General features: G+C 38.0%; 1 protein-coding gene across 1 annotated transcript in view; it reads right to left on the minus strand.

Annotated features, from left to right (window-relative positions):
• The window catches only part of nlgn2a (neuroligin 2a), a 184,232-nt gene that overhangs the window by 79,557 nt on the left and 86,056 nt on the right, over positions 1–18,619 (minus strand). The window contains exon 5 of the mRNA XM_072375980.1: positions 9,237–9,290. Within this exon, the coding sequence (XP_072232081.1) occupies positions 9,237–9,290 (54 nt within the window). The remainder of the gene's footprint in view (positions 1–9,236; positions 9,291–18,619) is intronic.

An 18,619-nucleotide genomic window follows, 5' to 3' on the forward strand; every position in this document is an offset into this window, starting at 1 on the left:
ATTTGAAAATTTGGCCGTGAGAACGTGTTTCCTGCAGTACATTGATCATTTCACAATGTCGATGGTGAAAATCTGCCAGCAAATATACAGATTTAGCAGGACAGCACATCTCCATGTGCTCCTAAATACATGTAGAAAGATTAAAGGATCCAAGCGCCCATCGTTGCATGGTGTTTTTTTCCAAATTAAGGAACTTGGAGCGAGTAATAAGGAGAAAGTGTTTTAGAGTGAATGGAGAGATGCTGCATTGCCCTGAGACCAGCAACTGTTAGGAGTAGTTTAACTGGAGAAGAAACACCACATAATACAGACAGGCAATGAGAGGCAAAAAAGGGAAGGAAAAGCACATTGATGCAGATAAAAACACTGGAGACAAAAGCTTTAATCTGTTTTATGTAGATAATAGCAAACCCTTATTATTCCCTCACACAATTCACCATCTTACCATCCAGTACAGAGCACCATGAATGCCCCCATGCTTTAGTCTCTGCGTGATAAAGCAACCTCAGCCACAACAAACACAAAGTATCTCCGGATGACTTCCTTTGGTGCTGCCATCACTCTGACTGTTGTGTTTTTTCAAACAAATTCTCTTGTCCTCTACGTCTTATCTCTCCGTCCTTCAGAGGCCCCACAGCGATAATATCAACTACCAATGATCATCTGAAATTAACTTTACATCCTAACCAATAGAAATATAGGAAAACAAATATCAAATGACAACCTATATCATAGATGTGAGTACTGCAAGACATCCAAGCCACTTTAAGCTATTACGGCATGCAACATATTCAATTCTAGGGACATTAATTTTGAGCTGATTCAGCAAACTGTACGCACTCGTGCAGCTAGAGACACTTTTACAGTCTGTTTAGCAACTGATTAATACAAAGTTATCGTTGTGCTTTCAGCACTCAGCAGAAACAACACATTAAACGCATGAACTTTTCCTGAAGTGTTCTGTCATTATTTAACTTGAAAACTGTGTGCTGCAGAAAATATTCTGTTTAAAAGTCGAAGGATAAGTTTTCAATTTGAGACATTATTCTGGCCATTGTTTTATTGTAGTGATGTGTTACTCTTTAGCTGTGATAACTGAACACACTGTGTGCAGTGTCTGTTTTGAGCCACAGATGGTGTACAGGCAATCAGTTTAATGGCTCTTCATTCTTCCTCTTTGATGCCAAGTACTGTGGAGTTGTTACATCACTGCTGAGGCATATTCTTATTGAATACTTTATTTTGTGAGACTGCTTCAATAGTGTACTGTACTTCAGAACAATAATGCTTTGATACAATACTGTACTGTGTGTAGATTTGGAATGATTTAAAATGTTTGCTTGTAACCTGTAATAAATTGGTCAAGGGGGGAATTTTGCTTTTTGTTTAGTATCAACTGGGATAGGCTCCAAACACACGTGCCACCAAAGTGCTTTACGATACAATTAAGGCCATAAAATAAAAAAAATTCAATGGAAATATAAAGATTAAAAGATCAAAATAATCATAAAACTATTTGTAAATAGCAATGATATGAAACCAAATAAAAAATTGAAAGGAAAGAAGAGAATAAAAAACAAAACTAACATTGCAGCATCAAAGAGATTAACCAGTCAAATATAAGCTCTTTCAATGAGGGATGTTTAAAGATTTGTCTCAGAGAGAGTGTTAGCATTTCAAACCCAGACAGATGTTGTTCCTGAGGTGGGAGGCCTGAAAGCCTAGTTGAAAGAATTCTTGGTACGGCAAACAGGAGAGCATTTTGGGAATGAAAACCACTTTTCAGGTAATAGAGAACAATAAGATCTTTTACAAAATGTGAAGATTCACTATTAATGTCATCAGAAAGATTTTAAAGCTAATGCAGAGAGGCTAACACGGAAGATCCAGGATGTCTCTGGGCAGTACCAGTTTGTACTCTTGCAGCAGCATTTTTGGATGAAATGAAGGATTTTAAAATTCTTCTTTGGGCATCCAGCAAAGTTGGCTATGCCGTTATCCAGCTGAGATGTGATTAATGCCAGAAAAAAATTTAACTTCAACAAGTACAAAACAGTAGCCCTGATCCTGATGATATGTTCAAGTCTTTACAACAAAATGCCGTAGCTAATCGTACCAAAGCTCCTACAAAGAGAAAACCATTGTCAAAGCCAACAAGGAGGCAGATTATAAGTTTGACTAATGAAATGAAAGGAAGGTTGAATATGGGTCTGTTTTGCATTGAATGTATCATCAGTATCAAGAGTGGACTAACTGCAGCAACCTTAAAGACATATGGAACAAAGCCAGCTGATAGATCAGATCAACTTAAGAGGTGCTGATAAAACGTAAAACAGTTTGAAACACACGTGTTGATGTTTTAGAAGCTATGATCTATGATTATTGAAATTAACTCATTACATTAATGGCAAAGAATGTGTTTAAAGTGTTGAAATACTTGTGTATACAATTATTTTAAAGTTGTAGTATCAAACACAGGAGTTATGCCAGTTGCAGGATGGAAAAGTTTTTTTCTTTTTTTTCTTTAGGAACAAGAAATTTGGGGTTAATCTCATTTCCCTCTAAAAGTGGTAAATATAATGCAGTTCTATCACTGTGCCTAGTTTATTCTGTATACCATGACACTATCTTTCCAGGCGAGCATGGCATTCTTAAGTTTTGTGGTATGCCATTTCTTTTCCCATTTTCTCAATGTCTGCTTTAATGTGCTCAACTGCGTGCTATGCCAAGGAAAAGAAGTACTCCGAATCAGTACTCTAATCTTTAGTGGGGCAACAACATAAAGAGCTGAACATAGAAAGATTGCACAGCCGAATTGTGTGGGAGTAAAGTTTGAAGAAGCCTGTCATTGTGATTTCAAATGTTTCACATGATCAGATACAGACGATTCAGAAGATATCACATCAAAATCCTCTACATGAATGCTGCAAGTGAAAACAGGAAAAAGGGTTTATAGAATCTGTATGAAAGAAACATCCACATGTATAAAACCACATGTCTGAACTGAATGTGCATGCATCAGCCAGTAACTCAGCCTTAGTTCTTCACAAAAACAATGATGCAAAGTATAGTAAGATATCTCTTCTGTCCTATTAACATCCTGATGCAAAAAAAAACGAAGAAACTTCACAGAGTGTGATATCAAAGAGCCAGAGAAAAAGGATTTGGTTATTCATCCTTCGGAACGGTAACAAATGAGAAATAGGTAAGTGGAAAAGTGTCATTGTCACAGTAAAACAAGCCGACTTAGAGATGAACAGATACCAAAAATAAAACAGGTATGACATGAAAGGGGATGTAAAGAACAGTACAGAATGAGGTTGACAAAGGTTGATGTGCAGGAAAGTCAAAGCTGAAGGCACATGAAGAAACGGTGGCTGCCATTTTTACCAGTAAGAAATATCTCATTTAGACTCAGTAAGCAGGCTGGTACAGTATTATGTAGAGATAGTTATTGTCATAGATTTGAAGCAGAAACGGGGGAGTCTGGTACCAGAGAGACGTTACCATTAGCGGCCCAGTGTTTCCGGCTTTGAGTAAAACCCTGACTGCGTCAAACAGGTCACATTCGCACAAAACGAACAAAATGATTAATACTAGCCTATGAAGGGCCTTTGCAACAAGCTCCAAAGATATTATGTACTTGGAGACAGAAGTTGTTCATTAAAATAACATGTTAAGTATATATATCAAGGCTAAGCCTACCAATTTATTTTTGTTCTTTGCATCATATCCTAACTGCACTGAATTGTTGCCACACTTGTCAGGGAGTTCTCTTCAATGGACTGATGGAGCTGTGCACCTCCTGTTATTCACGCCTCTGTTCCTTGGCAACTGTGCAGTCCCTGTTATAACACTGGATGCTCTAATCACATAAAGCTGACCAGTTTACTGGTGATCAGGGTTGTAGTCTTGGCAAGGTGAGAAAGCATGCGAGCAGTGGGAGATTTAATTCAGCAGGTGTCAGTGCACTCAGGGAAACAAATTATGGATAATGTGGGCAAAATATCTGCTTCCACTACTAAGGCAACTGTGATGTGGAAAAGATGATGCCAGGTGGGTTTTTGGCTTTCAGACATTTGACTAAACCCTTAAAGATGATCAGACTAATTCTGTATCTGCTTCACTTAGATAATAAACTGAGTTTGCGAGACGGTCCATACATTTTCAAGGCTGCTCGAGACTTAGCAGCTTCCTCCTGCGCATTCTCATACCAACCATGTTCATTTTTAACTGTGCTATGAAACTGATATACATCATCTTTTTGTACATAAGCATAATTTACACATGCAGCACCCCTGCTTCTATGGCCATCTTTGGGAAAAAGCAGGTATACAGACTGGATAAACAACATGAAGAACTAAAATTAATCAAATTGTTTTGTTGAAGGCTATATCTACACAGGTTAAAATGCATAATATTCAAAGTCGATTTCACTGTTTTAAGTATGCCAAGAATATCAGATAATGTTAGCTGAACGCAGACTTTCTTAAGTCCCTCACATGTATCCACTAAAGGGCTAAAGCAAGAACCAGCACTCCTCTAATGTACTTTGCTTTATATTACGGTCTTTTCACGTAAAAGTTACAAGATCATCTAATGAAGTCACGGTGACTTCAAATCAGTGCTCATTTTCAGAATGAACAAATTACTCAGCGCATTGAGATCTAAGAAATCGGAAAAAATTAAAGTCACAACACAGCTAAACCAGTGCAGTATGCCTTGGAATGGAAATAAGATGTCAAATTGAAATTTGTGCAGATGATCATATTTCAGTCTACATAAGGAGTGAGAAGTTCTGCATAATATCACATGTGGCTTAAATTAGAGGTCAGTTTTTGCAACGACCGAAATGGAAATAAATCAAATGATTGTATCGTATAATTGTATAATAAGAATCTTAACATGAGAGTCAGTAAAGAACAGAGTGATATGGGCAAATGTAAACCTTCCACTGCTTTAATCTATGTTACTATTTCACTACAATCTCAGAGATAGATGGTTGTTTTACATTATGATCATAATCATCAACAGGCAGTATTACTGAAAAAAAAAAGCAAGCCTTCAATGCACCATAAAATGTAGATGTCTAATATCTGAAAAGATATGAGTAGGTCGTTAAGAAATTAAGATTAACTTACTTGACACTTTGGTCATTTTGATCTTCTGTGTTTTCATGACAGATGTCAGAGTCCGAAAATCCCAGATTGTTTTAGTGCCCTTTAAACTGTGGCATACTTCATTCTAAAATGGCTCTCCAGCAGCTACTTTCAGTATCTTATTTTTAGAGCAGCAAGACATGCCATTAGATGATTTATAAGTACCACCACTGCACTGTGTGAATCTATATTATAGAATCTTTTAGCTATTTTTGTTGCTGCTTTTGAACTCTTTGTTGCACTTGATTTCTGGAGTACATTGGGGGAAAAAAATCAATGCATGACTGAAATAAAGAAATCCAAGCATAAATATGCACTCAAGTACTTTCCACAAATTAAGTGAAAAATGTTGATCAATTCTTTTTAGCCTCAAATACAGTCTATTTGTGCTACTTTTACTTCCACATGTTGTGAATTGTAAAAAATATATATATTCATAATTGAGTATATAAATAGTCTATAAATTGAGTTATAACAGCTGGTTCCTACACTGCATTGTTTCACAACATATGTTTCTATTTCTAATTTCATTTATGGCTTTCAGTTTGGTTTTGGAGGAACATTTCGTCTGTGTTTGTGTCTCATTGGTCTAGCTCTGCATGCATGTTTGAGCGTGTGCACATGTGCTGGGTTTCTGGCAGAAATATGTTCCAAGTTTGGGGCTCAGGTGGTTGTGGTTTGTCTCTAATCAGAGCTGAAACACAGCACGCCAGAGTAACAAACTGTCTCCGTCTCTTTCTTGATTTAGCTCAATCTCCCTCGTTTCTAATTCCCTCGTCTTTCTCCTCTGACACATAGGCACACAGGCACACTCATGCAGCGAGCTGTGCCGTATGCTCCTATCAATCCTTCTGAACATTGATCAATGCGCAGCAGTGCGGTTCAACAGCCTTTGCTTTCTCACACCTGAAGGAGATGCTGCGGCCGAATAAAGCTATCAAGATAGGACAAATATACTTCTTGACAGTACAATGTGTACATCTTTTAAAACCTAAACAGAAGACCTTTTGAGTAGGTTTTTGGATAACTTAGAATGAACTACTTCGAAGACGGCGAGTGTGAAAAGGCTGTCAATATATCGCTGATAGAATGAGGGCAAAATGGTGGGCACAATGAATGAACTGACTTTGTTAGCTGCAGCTCTCTAAAGCCTGAGACAAATGAAATATCTTAAATCAATGCGCTGCGTTCTTGTTTTTGTCTGGAAAATATTTCCGCTTTCTGAGATGTTTTTATGGAAGACTGAAGATTTCTCTTGCATCAAACTTTTGGTCCTTAATTTGCCTCAGTAAGATACAACTTGTTACTGATGTTTTGTTGGTTACTGGCTCTAAGTAAGTCGGCGCTTCGACTGGAGAAAATTGAAAATTATACAGCTTTTTGATGATGACGACAAGTCAGAAATCTTCACGAAACCTTAGATATATTCTTTGACATAACAAGACAAATGCAGACTTTGTTTTTAGTCTGATCAGTCGATCTTAAAGTAATACAACTGAGAGGTCAGTTGCATGTCCAGATGAAATTTAGCATGTCAAAATTTCTTGTTCTGTTGGTGGATCATTTTGCTTATTTCATTACTTGTTTTTGGAGGCCGAGTTATTGAAAGACAAAAGCAGCTCATTTATTCATAAGGTTGCAACGCTTATAATTACCCCGCATTAAAGATGATGCGATTTGTATGGTTAAAAAATAATAAGTAAAGTACTATCAGGAGAGTTTGGACCAGGTTAATGAAGATATAGTTAGTCACTCCATGAGGCTGGCTAATAAAAGTAAAATCTTTATTTGTGCCACAATATCAGTAAGGAGCACTAAGGAAGCAGAGGGTACAGATCACAGAGCTGTGAGTACGCGTATGAGTCGATTCCACCAGGGAATTACAGAAAAACAACTGCTCACTGTGTTGTATTTTTACACAGCGTACCATCTGAAGCAGCCCCACTTTCACAATGCATTGTTCCCTGGCTGATAATGCACCTTCTCTGCATTTAAATAGGCAGTTGTAAGGTGGAAAAAATAAAAATCTCCTGGGTTGAGACACACTAACACTGTTTTCCTTCATCAATTCTCTATCACATGTTCCTTAGCACACTTCCACAGTGACAACAAGCAGGATTTAAGCCATCAGTTCAGTAAATCAGTCCATGTCCTCAGCCTACTTTCTGAAAAGTCGAGGATTTTAGAAGTTTATGACATTTTACATTCTGATTCTGGGGCTTTTAAAAAAAAAATAAAAAATTAAGATTAGAAATAATTTTATATTGTTGACTTCTCCTAGATCTCTCCTACTGAAAAAGGCAGAACCAAACATGGTCTGAACAAAATGTTTGACAAATTGTTGGCTTGAACATCCCCTCTAAGTGTTTATCGGCTGCAAAGAATCAAGTATCTTCAAAATTCTTTCTTTATGTTAACAGTTTATGGCTTTTTTTCCAAAGTAGTTTTCTTGAGGCAAAATGATGCAAAAACTCTCTTCAAATGTCAAACTCTGCACGGACACTATTTTGTACTGTGAAAGGCAAACAGCTAAGGAAGAAACAAAAAAAAAGAATGTTTTTTAATGGAGAAGGGCTTCATTTGTGACTCTTTGTGTGAAATCTGTAGCATTTTACAATGAAAATCATATCCAGGGAGGTTGGAGAAAGTTAAGAGACAACTGCTATATATATTATGTCTGTTATATATGGCTACAGACCTGGTTACTAGTTTAACAAATCTGGTCTGTTCAGGGGTAATTTTCACCAGGAAGAGGCTACCCTGTATTCTTTACAGCTATGTATATCAGACACCTATCAGATTAGCCCCAATCTGTGCTATTAATAAAATTGATTCACTTGTTGTTTTGATTTTTAATGCACGTGTTCTGTATTTGTTTTGTGTTGACATCAGGTCCCTAGTTTGCCACCTGCATGTGTGATCTATTCCAGCATGGGATAGATGTGCTAAATTAGACAAATGGGATTAGGAGTCAGCAGTCAATTGAGGTTAACTGTACTTTGTGTTGAGGGATGAGACATACAGTATGTAAAGGAAGGGAAGGGGCATCTTGCCTGGGATTAACTGTTTCAAGTGCTTTGCTGACTGTGGCAGCTCAAAAAGTTGTGTCTGTGCCAGCATCTTTGATCACCTAGAAAATCCTCTCGTGTCAAACTTCCTCCGACTCCCAACATCAAAAAATACCCCAAATCAAAGAGCATCACGGAGCAAGAAAAGGATTCAGCAGCACAACCCTCAAAATAGCACAGAGAGAAATAAGTCTCAAAAATATTATCAGTCATCTTTTTCCTCAAAGAAACAAGTCCAAAGGAAGAAGTAAGGGGAGGGCGTGGATGAAAGTACGGCTAAAATCGCCTCCACAGTGTGAGCACTGCAGGTAGGATTTGAATTAAAGGGAGGCCTGGAGTTTTGTGCCCTTTCTCCAGCAGCCAATTAGACCTGTATCCTGCAAAGTGGGGCACAAGTGTCCTTGAATGCCCCCCCCATTTTTTCCTGTACCTGATTTGATGTCATAATCACTGACTTGGAATAAAGATAGCTGAATTTCTGTGTAGTTTCTAAATCAATAGCAATTTCATCCTGGAGCGGGAAGCTGAGGCTAAATAATAATGTCCCATTGTGTAAGATGGTTTTGAATAGGTGTTTTGTTACTCCAATTCCTGACAACAATTTGGTTTTGTGACAATGCTGATACTTGGCCAATATATTTTCAAGGGCATAGTGATGATGATGGTGTCCGAGCTCCCTTTGTCATTCAAGAGCAAGATAAGCACTTCTGGAAAACACTGTGGATAGCTTTATAATGGCTGTCCAGTGTCCATTAGCCAGGTTCGCACATCCAAGGTTACACAAGGCTTATGATTTGCATTCAAAAGACACCTTTTAATTGCAGTGGTGAGAACATATACTTTCAGCAACACATTGGTATTCATCTCATATCCAAAGTCCTACCAAAGATGTCTGACCTGTGTGGATGTGTGTGCGTGTGTGCGAGTGTGCTTTCCTCAACTGCATGTGTATACATCCCCCAAAAAGACTTCAAAACAAGAAAAAAGGAAAAACATGCAACAAAAATACCTTCGTCTCGAGGCTTGTTCATTGAAGATTCATCAGTTTTTTTTGTGAGCGGACCTAGGGTTAAGAAAAAAAGGGGGGAAAAAGAGAAAAGAGAAAATTCAAAAAAGATTACTGGCAAAAACCGAAAAAAAAGAATATCAAAAAAAGAAAAGAAGCAAGAGCAAAAAGGACAAATCAGCAAGAGTTCATGTTTGCTTATTGTGTTTTGTTTTTTTCCTTTAAAAAGAGTACAAAAACAAAAAAAGCATCACAGACACAGATTTATCACAAGAAAAGACACAAGATCAAAGAAATTGTTTTGGATGTGGTTTCCTTTTCTTCCCCTGCAGAAGAAAATGGCCGCCATTGTTTATGGCCCCTCTGTCTCTCACTTATTTAAACCCTATTTTTTTCTCTCAGTCTATCTTTCTGTGAGCTCACTGGTTGGTGGGAGGGCAAAAGGGAATGGAAAATAAAATGGCCTCAGAGGTTTAAAAGAACAGGACCCAGCCTTTTCCTCCAATATTATGACAAAAAAAAGAGAGATGCTTAAAAAGAATAAAAGTTAAAAAAAACCCAGAGGAAACCTAGAGAGAGAACGCCAAGATTCTAAATGCTGACATCTCAGCAGTGAAAGCACACGGATTGTTGCACATTGGTTAATAAAACCTTTTTAGAAAGACACACTGGACACAAAGACACCTTTAATTGGACAGCAACTCCATAAACACAGTGACCCTGTAACAGTAAAAAGCATGTTAAACATGTTTCAGATCAAATATGGAACAGGTGCTTCACTGTTTCCTTCTGGGTGTTTGTGTGCATTGTCATTATTTAGTGGTTAAACGACAGAGCTATTCCCCAGGCGGGTAAATAATTACATAGCACAACAGCAGCACGTCAATTTGAAATGACAAGTAAGCGTGACGCTAATTGCACAAAGGAGTGCAAGTAAAAGGTGAGTATAATTTGATCCCCATCTGCCCACTGGCAGCGTTTGGTAAATTAAAAGAGTGGTGGAGAGAAAGGGATGAAGAAAAATGCCATTCCCTATTCTCTCCCTCCATCATCTTGGCTTTTTTTTTTTTTCCACATGAACATGACTGTAGCGAAGTGGTTTCTATATCATCATCTATCATTAAGTGTTCCTTGACCACGTTTTCACAAAGAGGAAGTGAAAGAAAAAACACGCGAACATTTCAAAATCAGTAAATCAGTCTCGTTTCATCAGTGTTTTGTCATCTGTGACAGGTCGCTCTTTCTGTATCCTTTAGTCGTGTAAAGATATCACCAAAAGAGTCACCAACACATTGAGGTCCTTGCTGAAACTGTGTATACTTTGTATACTTGTTCAATTCTTGTTGAAAATACTGTTCACCCCTGTATTCAGAGAGTGATTACTGCAACCTTTCACCGCTTTTGCTTTCATCTGATGAATCCATTTCGAGTGTCTGAGCTTTCAAAGTAAAATTCCCTGAGGAACATATTCAAAAAAACATCTTATATAATAGTATTGAGTCAATGGAAGGATCTGCTCTTCACTAGAGAAAAGTATATCTCATATACTACAAGATGGCTGCAAATATGTGGATTACACATTGAGAATTAGACACATATAGTCTGTGGTTATGCTAAAAGATACTTCACATAGATTTTGACATAAAAGCACAGTCAGGATCAAAAGGTTTTAATGTATACATTTGGTATTTGAACACTTGCATTGTTTTTTAAAGCTCTTTGATTGGTCAAGAAGAACAGAACACACTCCACCCATGTACAGTGAACCCTTTACAAGCTCTGAGTTACTCACAATGAATCCGAGGTCACAGTTGTGCTTCAGTTTTAAAGGCTGCAGGTAGTCATATTTGACATTTCTGTGTTTTTCTAATCAGCCTTGTACAATTTGTCTTCTATATGTCAGTGTCCGCACCAATAAAGAAAAAAGTCAAGTTGTAGTAATTGTTTGTGGGTTTTTTTTTTAGTTTTTTTTGAGAATTTGTCATTTCCAGGACTGTCCCTGAATTTGGGAATTCCAGCAGAGTTAAAATGATGATTGAAATGCGTCAATCCACTGCACCAATCAGAGCAGAGCGGGCTTTCCAGGTGATGGTGGCCTCCCGGCCGTCTAACCGCCTCTCGACAATTGATATGTTACTGACACATCTTTAAATTAAAGAGAGAGGAAAAAAATGTGTCTCTGCTGTTAGCCCAGAAGGAAATGTCAGAGCATCACCACAAGGATTGAGATATTTGAAGCTCAATCAGTGGGGCTGACCACATATGTATCTGTGGAAACCCCACAGTTAGCGTGGTTACATTTTATTCATGTAATCAAAAGAGACAATAAAAGGAGAGCTAATGAGCTAATTTAAGGGTTGTCGACTTTTATTTTTCTTAACATTTGGCACACGTTTTTGTTTTAATCATCTGTTAGTCTGTTGACCAGGTTTGTGAACATAATCATAAACTCAACTCTAACAAACACAACATCCTGGGTGTTTGAGCAGTCCATTGAAAAAATATGCACCGATTTCAGGTTTTGAGCTAATCATTTGATATCATTTGCCAACGGAGTCTTAATTAGAAAACGACTTGTGATGGGTAATTAAAGTGCAGTGGTTCTTTCACAAATGCTATTTACGACCCGGAGGCAGTCATTTCCATTATTTACTGCCTGTTGCAACCTCAAGGCAGATGTTCTCCAAGGTCTTGTGTGATATTGAAAAGCCTGAGAGCTTTTTATGACCTGAGAGCTTGATGTTCAGGTCAAAGTAATTTTCGTGTAAAATAACACAAAATCAGGTAAAGTGTTGACTCTGGAAGCAATATATTCACAGAAAAAGAACTTAGCACAAGGTCAACGCACTAGCTTTTCTCACATCAAACTTCCCCTGCAAAAAGAAAACCATTCTTCATTTATCCAAAGGAAAAGAAAATGTAGCAAGTGAAAAGCTTTGGGGGGTTGTTTTGTTTTGATCACACAAATGAAAGGAAGAAGAAATCACCATGAAATTCAGGAAAGTGAAAGCATCATTATCTGTAGCAACCAATTAACTAATCAGTTTGTATGTTTACTGGCAACACACAACTCTGTCACATGTTATTAATGGATGCACATAAAGAACATTTAATAAAAAGTCTATTAAATTGATTAAAATTTGAACACGAATCAGCCAGCCAGGAGCGAGTCACATCTCTGGGGAGGGGCTGACAAAACGGTCAAAGCAAAGAATCGAGCAACTCCTACTGGCTGAGCAACGTGCTGAGAAAAAGGGAAAAAGCAGAGCTTGGTCGACATCTTCAATAAACAGTTGGTGAAAAGATCTAAGCTGTTTGATACCGTCTGTGCAGGAAAAAATATTGCTGGTTTTCTGGATATTTTATTTGATTTTTTTTACCCATTCAAACCAACTGCAGCGGTGAGCAATTTGATGAAGAACCAAATCTCAAGAACTCCTTCAGTCTCGTCACACTCTGGCTATGCCTGTAAAAGCCAAACATACCACTGCTCATTACTAGTTGTATAATACACCCAAAACAGAGAAAAATTAAATTAGCCTTTGCTGAAACAAACATATCCTGCGAAACATAAATATTTCATTTCACGACTGTAAGATCGATGGCCGGTACTTTTTCAGAAGTCACAATCAATCGACCCCTCTTCACCCATCTTACATTTGTCATGCATAAAGTATCAACTAAGTAATATTTTAGCCCTCCAGCTGTTTACACTCTGAGAAAAACTTTTATTCTCTCTCTTATCTTTGCGTTATTCTGCGTCCACACAGCGGACCGACTGCCTCTTACTTTGAGGCTGCTTATATAAGGCTTCACTGTAGCTTCACTTCTCCCGACGGCCAAACGCTCACGCACACAAACGCCACACTTACTCAGCTCTTTACAGTAAACATGCATGCAAAACGGACACATACCACAGACTGGCATGGAAGGATTATGTAAATGAACATTTGTTTTGACACAATTTGTACGCAGGCAATGCAGTTAAAAACAGGAGAATGGAGTGATGAACGTGTCATTAATAAGTGTGTTATTTTTGTTAGTACCTGCTAAAGTACCTGCTAAAGTGTAACTATGCAACTGTGTCTGACATGATGGGAAAAGACAGCTTGAGTATGACGGAATTACCTGTAGGCAAAACTGGGAATACAGAGTAAGTGTTCATCTTCAGCACTAACATCACATAATGTTCAGTTTATGTTTCCATGGTAATAATTTGATAGGGGGGAAAAAGCTTGAAAGGCCCAATGTTCATCTGTTAAAGAAGCGAGTGAACAAAAGCATATCAATACTTTTTTTTTCTACTACATATCAATTACAGTTGGAACTAAAGCTAACTGAATGTTTAAAAGGTTTGTAAAAACACATCTTGTAATATATAGCATGTAACCAATATGTCAGGATTACCAAAAAACATCAAACGTTTTTATGTCCCTGCCATCTTCTTTGACTGGCACATTATTCATCTGAATGGATTTAGATCCAGATGGAGGTGTAGCTGGTGCTCTAAGTCTGTGCTGTTAAGAATATTTGTCTGGGAGCCATCTGTCAGCCACAGAGGGACCTGTTGACCCCTTGTTGACGGGTGAGGATGACAAAGTTTTAGTGACACAGACCTGACCAATTCACAGACATGGAAACCTTGCGTGGCTTTTAATTTTGAGCACTTTTTACGTTTCCAGTGACCCGGTGGAGATTTGGAGTAAATGTAAAATATATTCTAGTCAATGTTTTGATATAAACATGAAGTGAAATTGCCAATTAAAACCAAACGTATCAACATTGTTTTGGTATGATTAATTTGGTGTCATTATAATGAGTGTTTTGATGCAGAGAGTAGCTCATACATAAAGGGACGCTTCATTGTCTTCCAGGGTTTGATTGAATGTGGGTCAAAATGTTTATGTGCTTGCATAAGAGTAAGTAGGTGCTGAGCAGCTCATTTGTGCAATGTGTGCCAGTCCGGGATGATCTACGAGGATATGGGACTGTGTCTGACAGCTTGTGACTGAGTGCAGACCATGAAAGATGGACGCTTGTTCAGAGCTGTACCAAAGGCTGTGTGTGGTGTGTGTCTGAGAGAGAGAGAGATGGGGATACCGAGCAGAGATTCTACAACTAAAATATTAAAGCTGAAACGCAATGAATGGCTTGGTGCAAGTTGGGTGCATGTGTGCGCACGCGTGAGAGCAGATTGTAGATGAGTGACTAGGAAGAGTGAGCTGTTATTGCCCCTTTGAGAATTGTTCACCCACATACCCACCCCCTTCCCTTATTTCACACAGTGTTAAGTACAGGTTCGGCTGTGTATGTGTGTGTGCAGTAATCCAAGACAGTGGGAAGATGTACAGACATTCAAGCAGGAAGAAAAGGAGACATACCACTGCCAATCTTCTGCTTCATTATCACACTGCTTCTACCTCAGCCACGCTCTGCATGAATGAGCCCATGTGTGTGGGAACTGTGTGATGAGTAGCTGACTACACTATAAACAACTGTGAAGTCCATATTGAGGTGAATGGCAGTTGAAGTAGGATCCAGAGTAAGCGGGTCTATCACGTCCACCTATCAGAAGTATTCTGAATGAATTTTTATGGAGGTCATTATTCATCCTGACACAAATTGTTTTCTATTGCTCTCATACTTCTCATTTTCATTTCAGTTCTCTTTATAAAAAGATGTGATATGCACAAGTGTTTTAATCAGACAGAAAACAGAATTTGAGCTCCTACATTCAGCTACAAACGGCACTATGAAATCACTGGGATATTTCCTGAAACTGTAAGGGAATCCTTTTAAAGGAAACATATTATATAAAAATCTCCTTGTATGTGCATGAGAGCATATTTTTAGGTATATGAGGTGACTATCAACTCAAAAACCTGGAAAAAACACAATCCTGACTCTTTGTTTGGGGGGCTCCGAGATCTGAAATCTGAAAATATCTGCCTCAGCGAGCTGTTCAGATACGTAGGGGGGAAAGTACATCACACTCCCCGTAGAAATATTCTCATCTTTATCACCACTGAACTTCAAGTTCAAATCATGCTGCACTAGCTGTACCTCAAAAGTGGGAAGCAAACACTCTTTTGCTATTGTTTTTTTTTTTATTTTCTATTAACAGCAGTTTCTCTCCAGCAGTTATATAGTTATAGATTTCTGCTCTAGTCAGGAACTGGGAACTACGATTTCCCATTTGTCCATAATACAACAACTTTCTACCATTAAAGAAAACAAGTATCTGTTATATTAGCCCATATGAGCAACAGTTCTTAACAATAACTTTTAAACAGAACAGTAAAGCCAAGGGTTTATACAAGAATCGATACAGGATGGTTGAACTGTTTTACCGGCAAGCTGGCTGTTATATTACTGGAGCATTTGCAACTGTGTTGCTTGGTTTTAACAGCTTGGACCTGTCCAGCACCTGACTCACAAAGAAATTGTACCTAATAGATGGATGTCTACGGCCAAACTGCAGACGAGGGAAAGTATTTAAGAATAAAATCACTCGTCAAGTTATCAGTTTGAGCTCCCAGGCTATGTATGATACAACCGCTCATATGTTAATGATATGGTTGAAGTGTTTGAATACAACAGATCTCAAAACAGGCAGACCCTTCAGAAGAGAGTGGGTAGCTGTAAATTCATTGTTCGAAAAGGAGCTGTTGTCGTGTCTCTCTGTGGTATTTTGACAAAGGCATGTACCGGACCTGTCGTCAAGACCACAAGAAGTTGTCTCAGCTTCTGTAAAGAGGGTATTAGATGTCTCTATTAAAACTGGAACATGCATGGTTTGTACAAGAAGCCTTCCAACCTCAAGATGCAAAATTCCTGCTTATAATGTGTTTGTGTGAAGACTACAGGGACTGTTCTCCTCCTCTTGTGTCCATCATACTTATTACACAGTAACCTTGCTTGTAGCAGGGTCCGGTGAATAATAGCCATTTGGGAGATTTCGAAGCACAGGAGAAAGACAGATGAGACTGTCAGGATGCAGCTCCAGACCTTCCGAAGCCACCGGAGGGGAAACCATAGCACACTATAGTTCAGCAGCATGGTGGGTCTACCAAGGGACAGCAGGGGTACGAAAGGTTATATGAGTTTATACATTTTGAATTATTACTTCCTGTGCACTCTGGTCCTGTCCTAGACCTTGAAATAGAAAGTTGAAGCAGAAGTTTTGTATCTAATTTACCAAAATGTTGACCAGCCAAGTCTGAAAAAAAAACAGTTTGAAAGGGAGAAAAACAGAAACAAAAGTTGATTGAAGTGTATGCTTAAAATGTGGTAGTTTAATTATTTTTAATATATGCTGCCCATTTCCTAATCTTTAATGTTTGATTTACTTACATGGAAAGTGAGGAGGAGTCCTACCTTCTCTTTTTGCGAACATAGAGTGGAAGGTAATGAAAATTCAGCATTTTCATTCATATTTTTATCCTAAAAGGATAGTCTTCTAGCATAAACTGGTAGAATAACAACAAAAATACTTTTGAGAAATCAAAATAAAACGTGTTTTCGTGTTTTCATAAGACATTTAACAACTACATCTACCATTGAATATTTGATCTTTTGGTCCTCCAAAGGCCAAAAGTACTGACCTCTGAGGCGCCCCTGGCATGGGCACATTGCACTCCAGCTCTGCTGCAGCTACTGGACCAGATCCACAACCTTTTAATCTAGTTTACCAACCTTCCCTCTGACTGCTCATGCACAACTCTTTCCTCTGCTCTGCTGTATTTATACATTTAAAGCAGCTCGCCTCTCTTGTCACTTCAAATCACTTGTCGGTTTATATAATTGCATGAAAACAACTTTAGGCAATGACATTTTCAATATTCTAAAATGTCATTTCCCTTTCAAAGTATGTAAAGGAGGAGGGGAATACATTTGCAAAGAGAATGATACTGAATAAATCGAATAAATCTAAGATGGTATGCTGTAAAGCATTTTTTTTTAAAGGAACATATCTGTTACCATATTTAGATGAAATGCACCAATGCAATCATATTCAGATCATTTTGGTTTGGTTTTTGGAAATTTGTTTTTTAAGTAATGATAAGATATGATTATTACCCTTGTTTTAGGGTGAGACACAGCAGGCAATAATACAGTAAGTGTCACAAAAATGGCAAAAAATATATATTGAAGGTGTTTATTTAACACAAACTCCACTGACTCTAATAAAGAAAATATGAGAAGTACTTTGGACCAGCTAGTGTCGAGTATCCAGATGTTTTGCAGCAAATGTATAAAAATTAGTACTTTTTTGGCATGCAATATTTCCTTTGCTTTTTTAATATTCCATTTCGGGAATACTGCAAGATGAAAAAAAAAGATACCTATAAGTCTATAAGTAATTTACATGTAGTGTCTTGCCTTAAAAAGCAGTTAAAAGCTCAACTGATGTATGTACTGCAGATTCCAATAAAGATAGGACATCAGGTCTCTACAGTAACAGCTGCTGGCTGTAAACTGTGGTTAATGTACAGAAGACTCTGGGTATACTAACTCTCTTTTCGGGAAAAAACTTATTTAACAGCCGACTACTTCTGCCTTGTAAAAAAGACTGAAAGAAAAAAAAAAACAATGTGTTGATCATTAAACTCCATCTTTAAAGGATGACTTAGTTATTACACAGAACACTGACCTGACAAAACCTTTTTTTTTTCCCCTGATATGGTAGATATGTGGCATCTGCAGCCAGAACATAATATAGTCATAAAATAAGGCATGATCTGTACACATGCTACAGGCTCATGGTCTGATTAGGTGCAATTTCTTTTTTTTTTCATTTATAATCCTCTCTCTCTATGCCGCCATTTGCCCCTCTTTTCCTGTAATTCATCTTTTACTTTTTACTTTTTCCCTCCCTTGCTTGCTTATCAGTACTGTTTCCCCCTCTCCTTCATTCTGTACACCATTTTTCTCTATCTGTCAACTTTCACCCTTTTCAGTCTCTGGGTGCCTCATTCTCGAGCCTCAAACTGAGAGCCTGAGAAATTTCGATCAACTCTGGCTGAAGGGGGAAAATCAAGACGGCAGAAAGAAAAGGGGGGAGAAAAAAAAAGAAGATGGATGGAGAGGGGAGAAAAGGATGCTGACACAGGGTTCTCAAAACAATGTGTGCACAAAATAGACGGAAAAAATGGCGATAAGATGAGGTGAAAACTAAAATATGATAGCGGCTGGAATTATTACAGTTTATGGAGGTTAAGAAAGGGAACAAAAGCGGTAAAGAGTCAGTCTGTGTTGGAAGTATGATGGGACTGAGGGGAGAAGATGAAAATGTATGTATGACTTTTTTCAAGGCAAAGACATAAGTATGTGAAAAGGGTGGGGAGTGAAACCAAAGAAGTGGAAAATGTAGATGAAACAGAGAT

Source organism: Leuresthes tenuis, unplaced genomic scaffold (assembly GCF_036924035.1).
Source record: "Leuresthes tenuis unplaced genomic scaffold, fLeuTen1.0.hap1 SCAF_22, whole genome shotgun sequence".
Classification (NCBI taxonomy): Eukaryota; Metazoa; Chordata; class Actinopteri; order Atheriniformes; family Atherinopsidae; genus Leuresthes; species Leuresthes tenuis.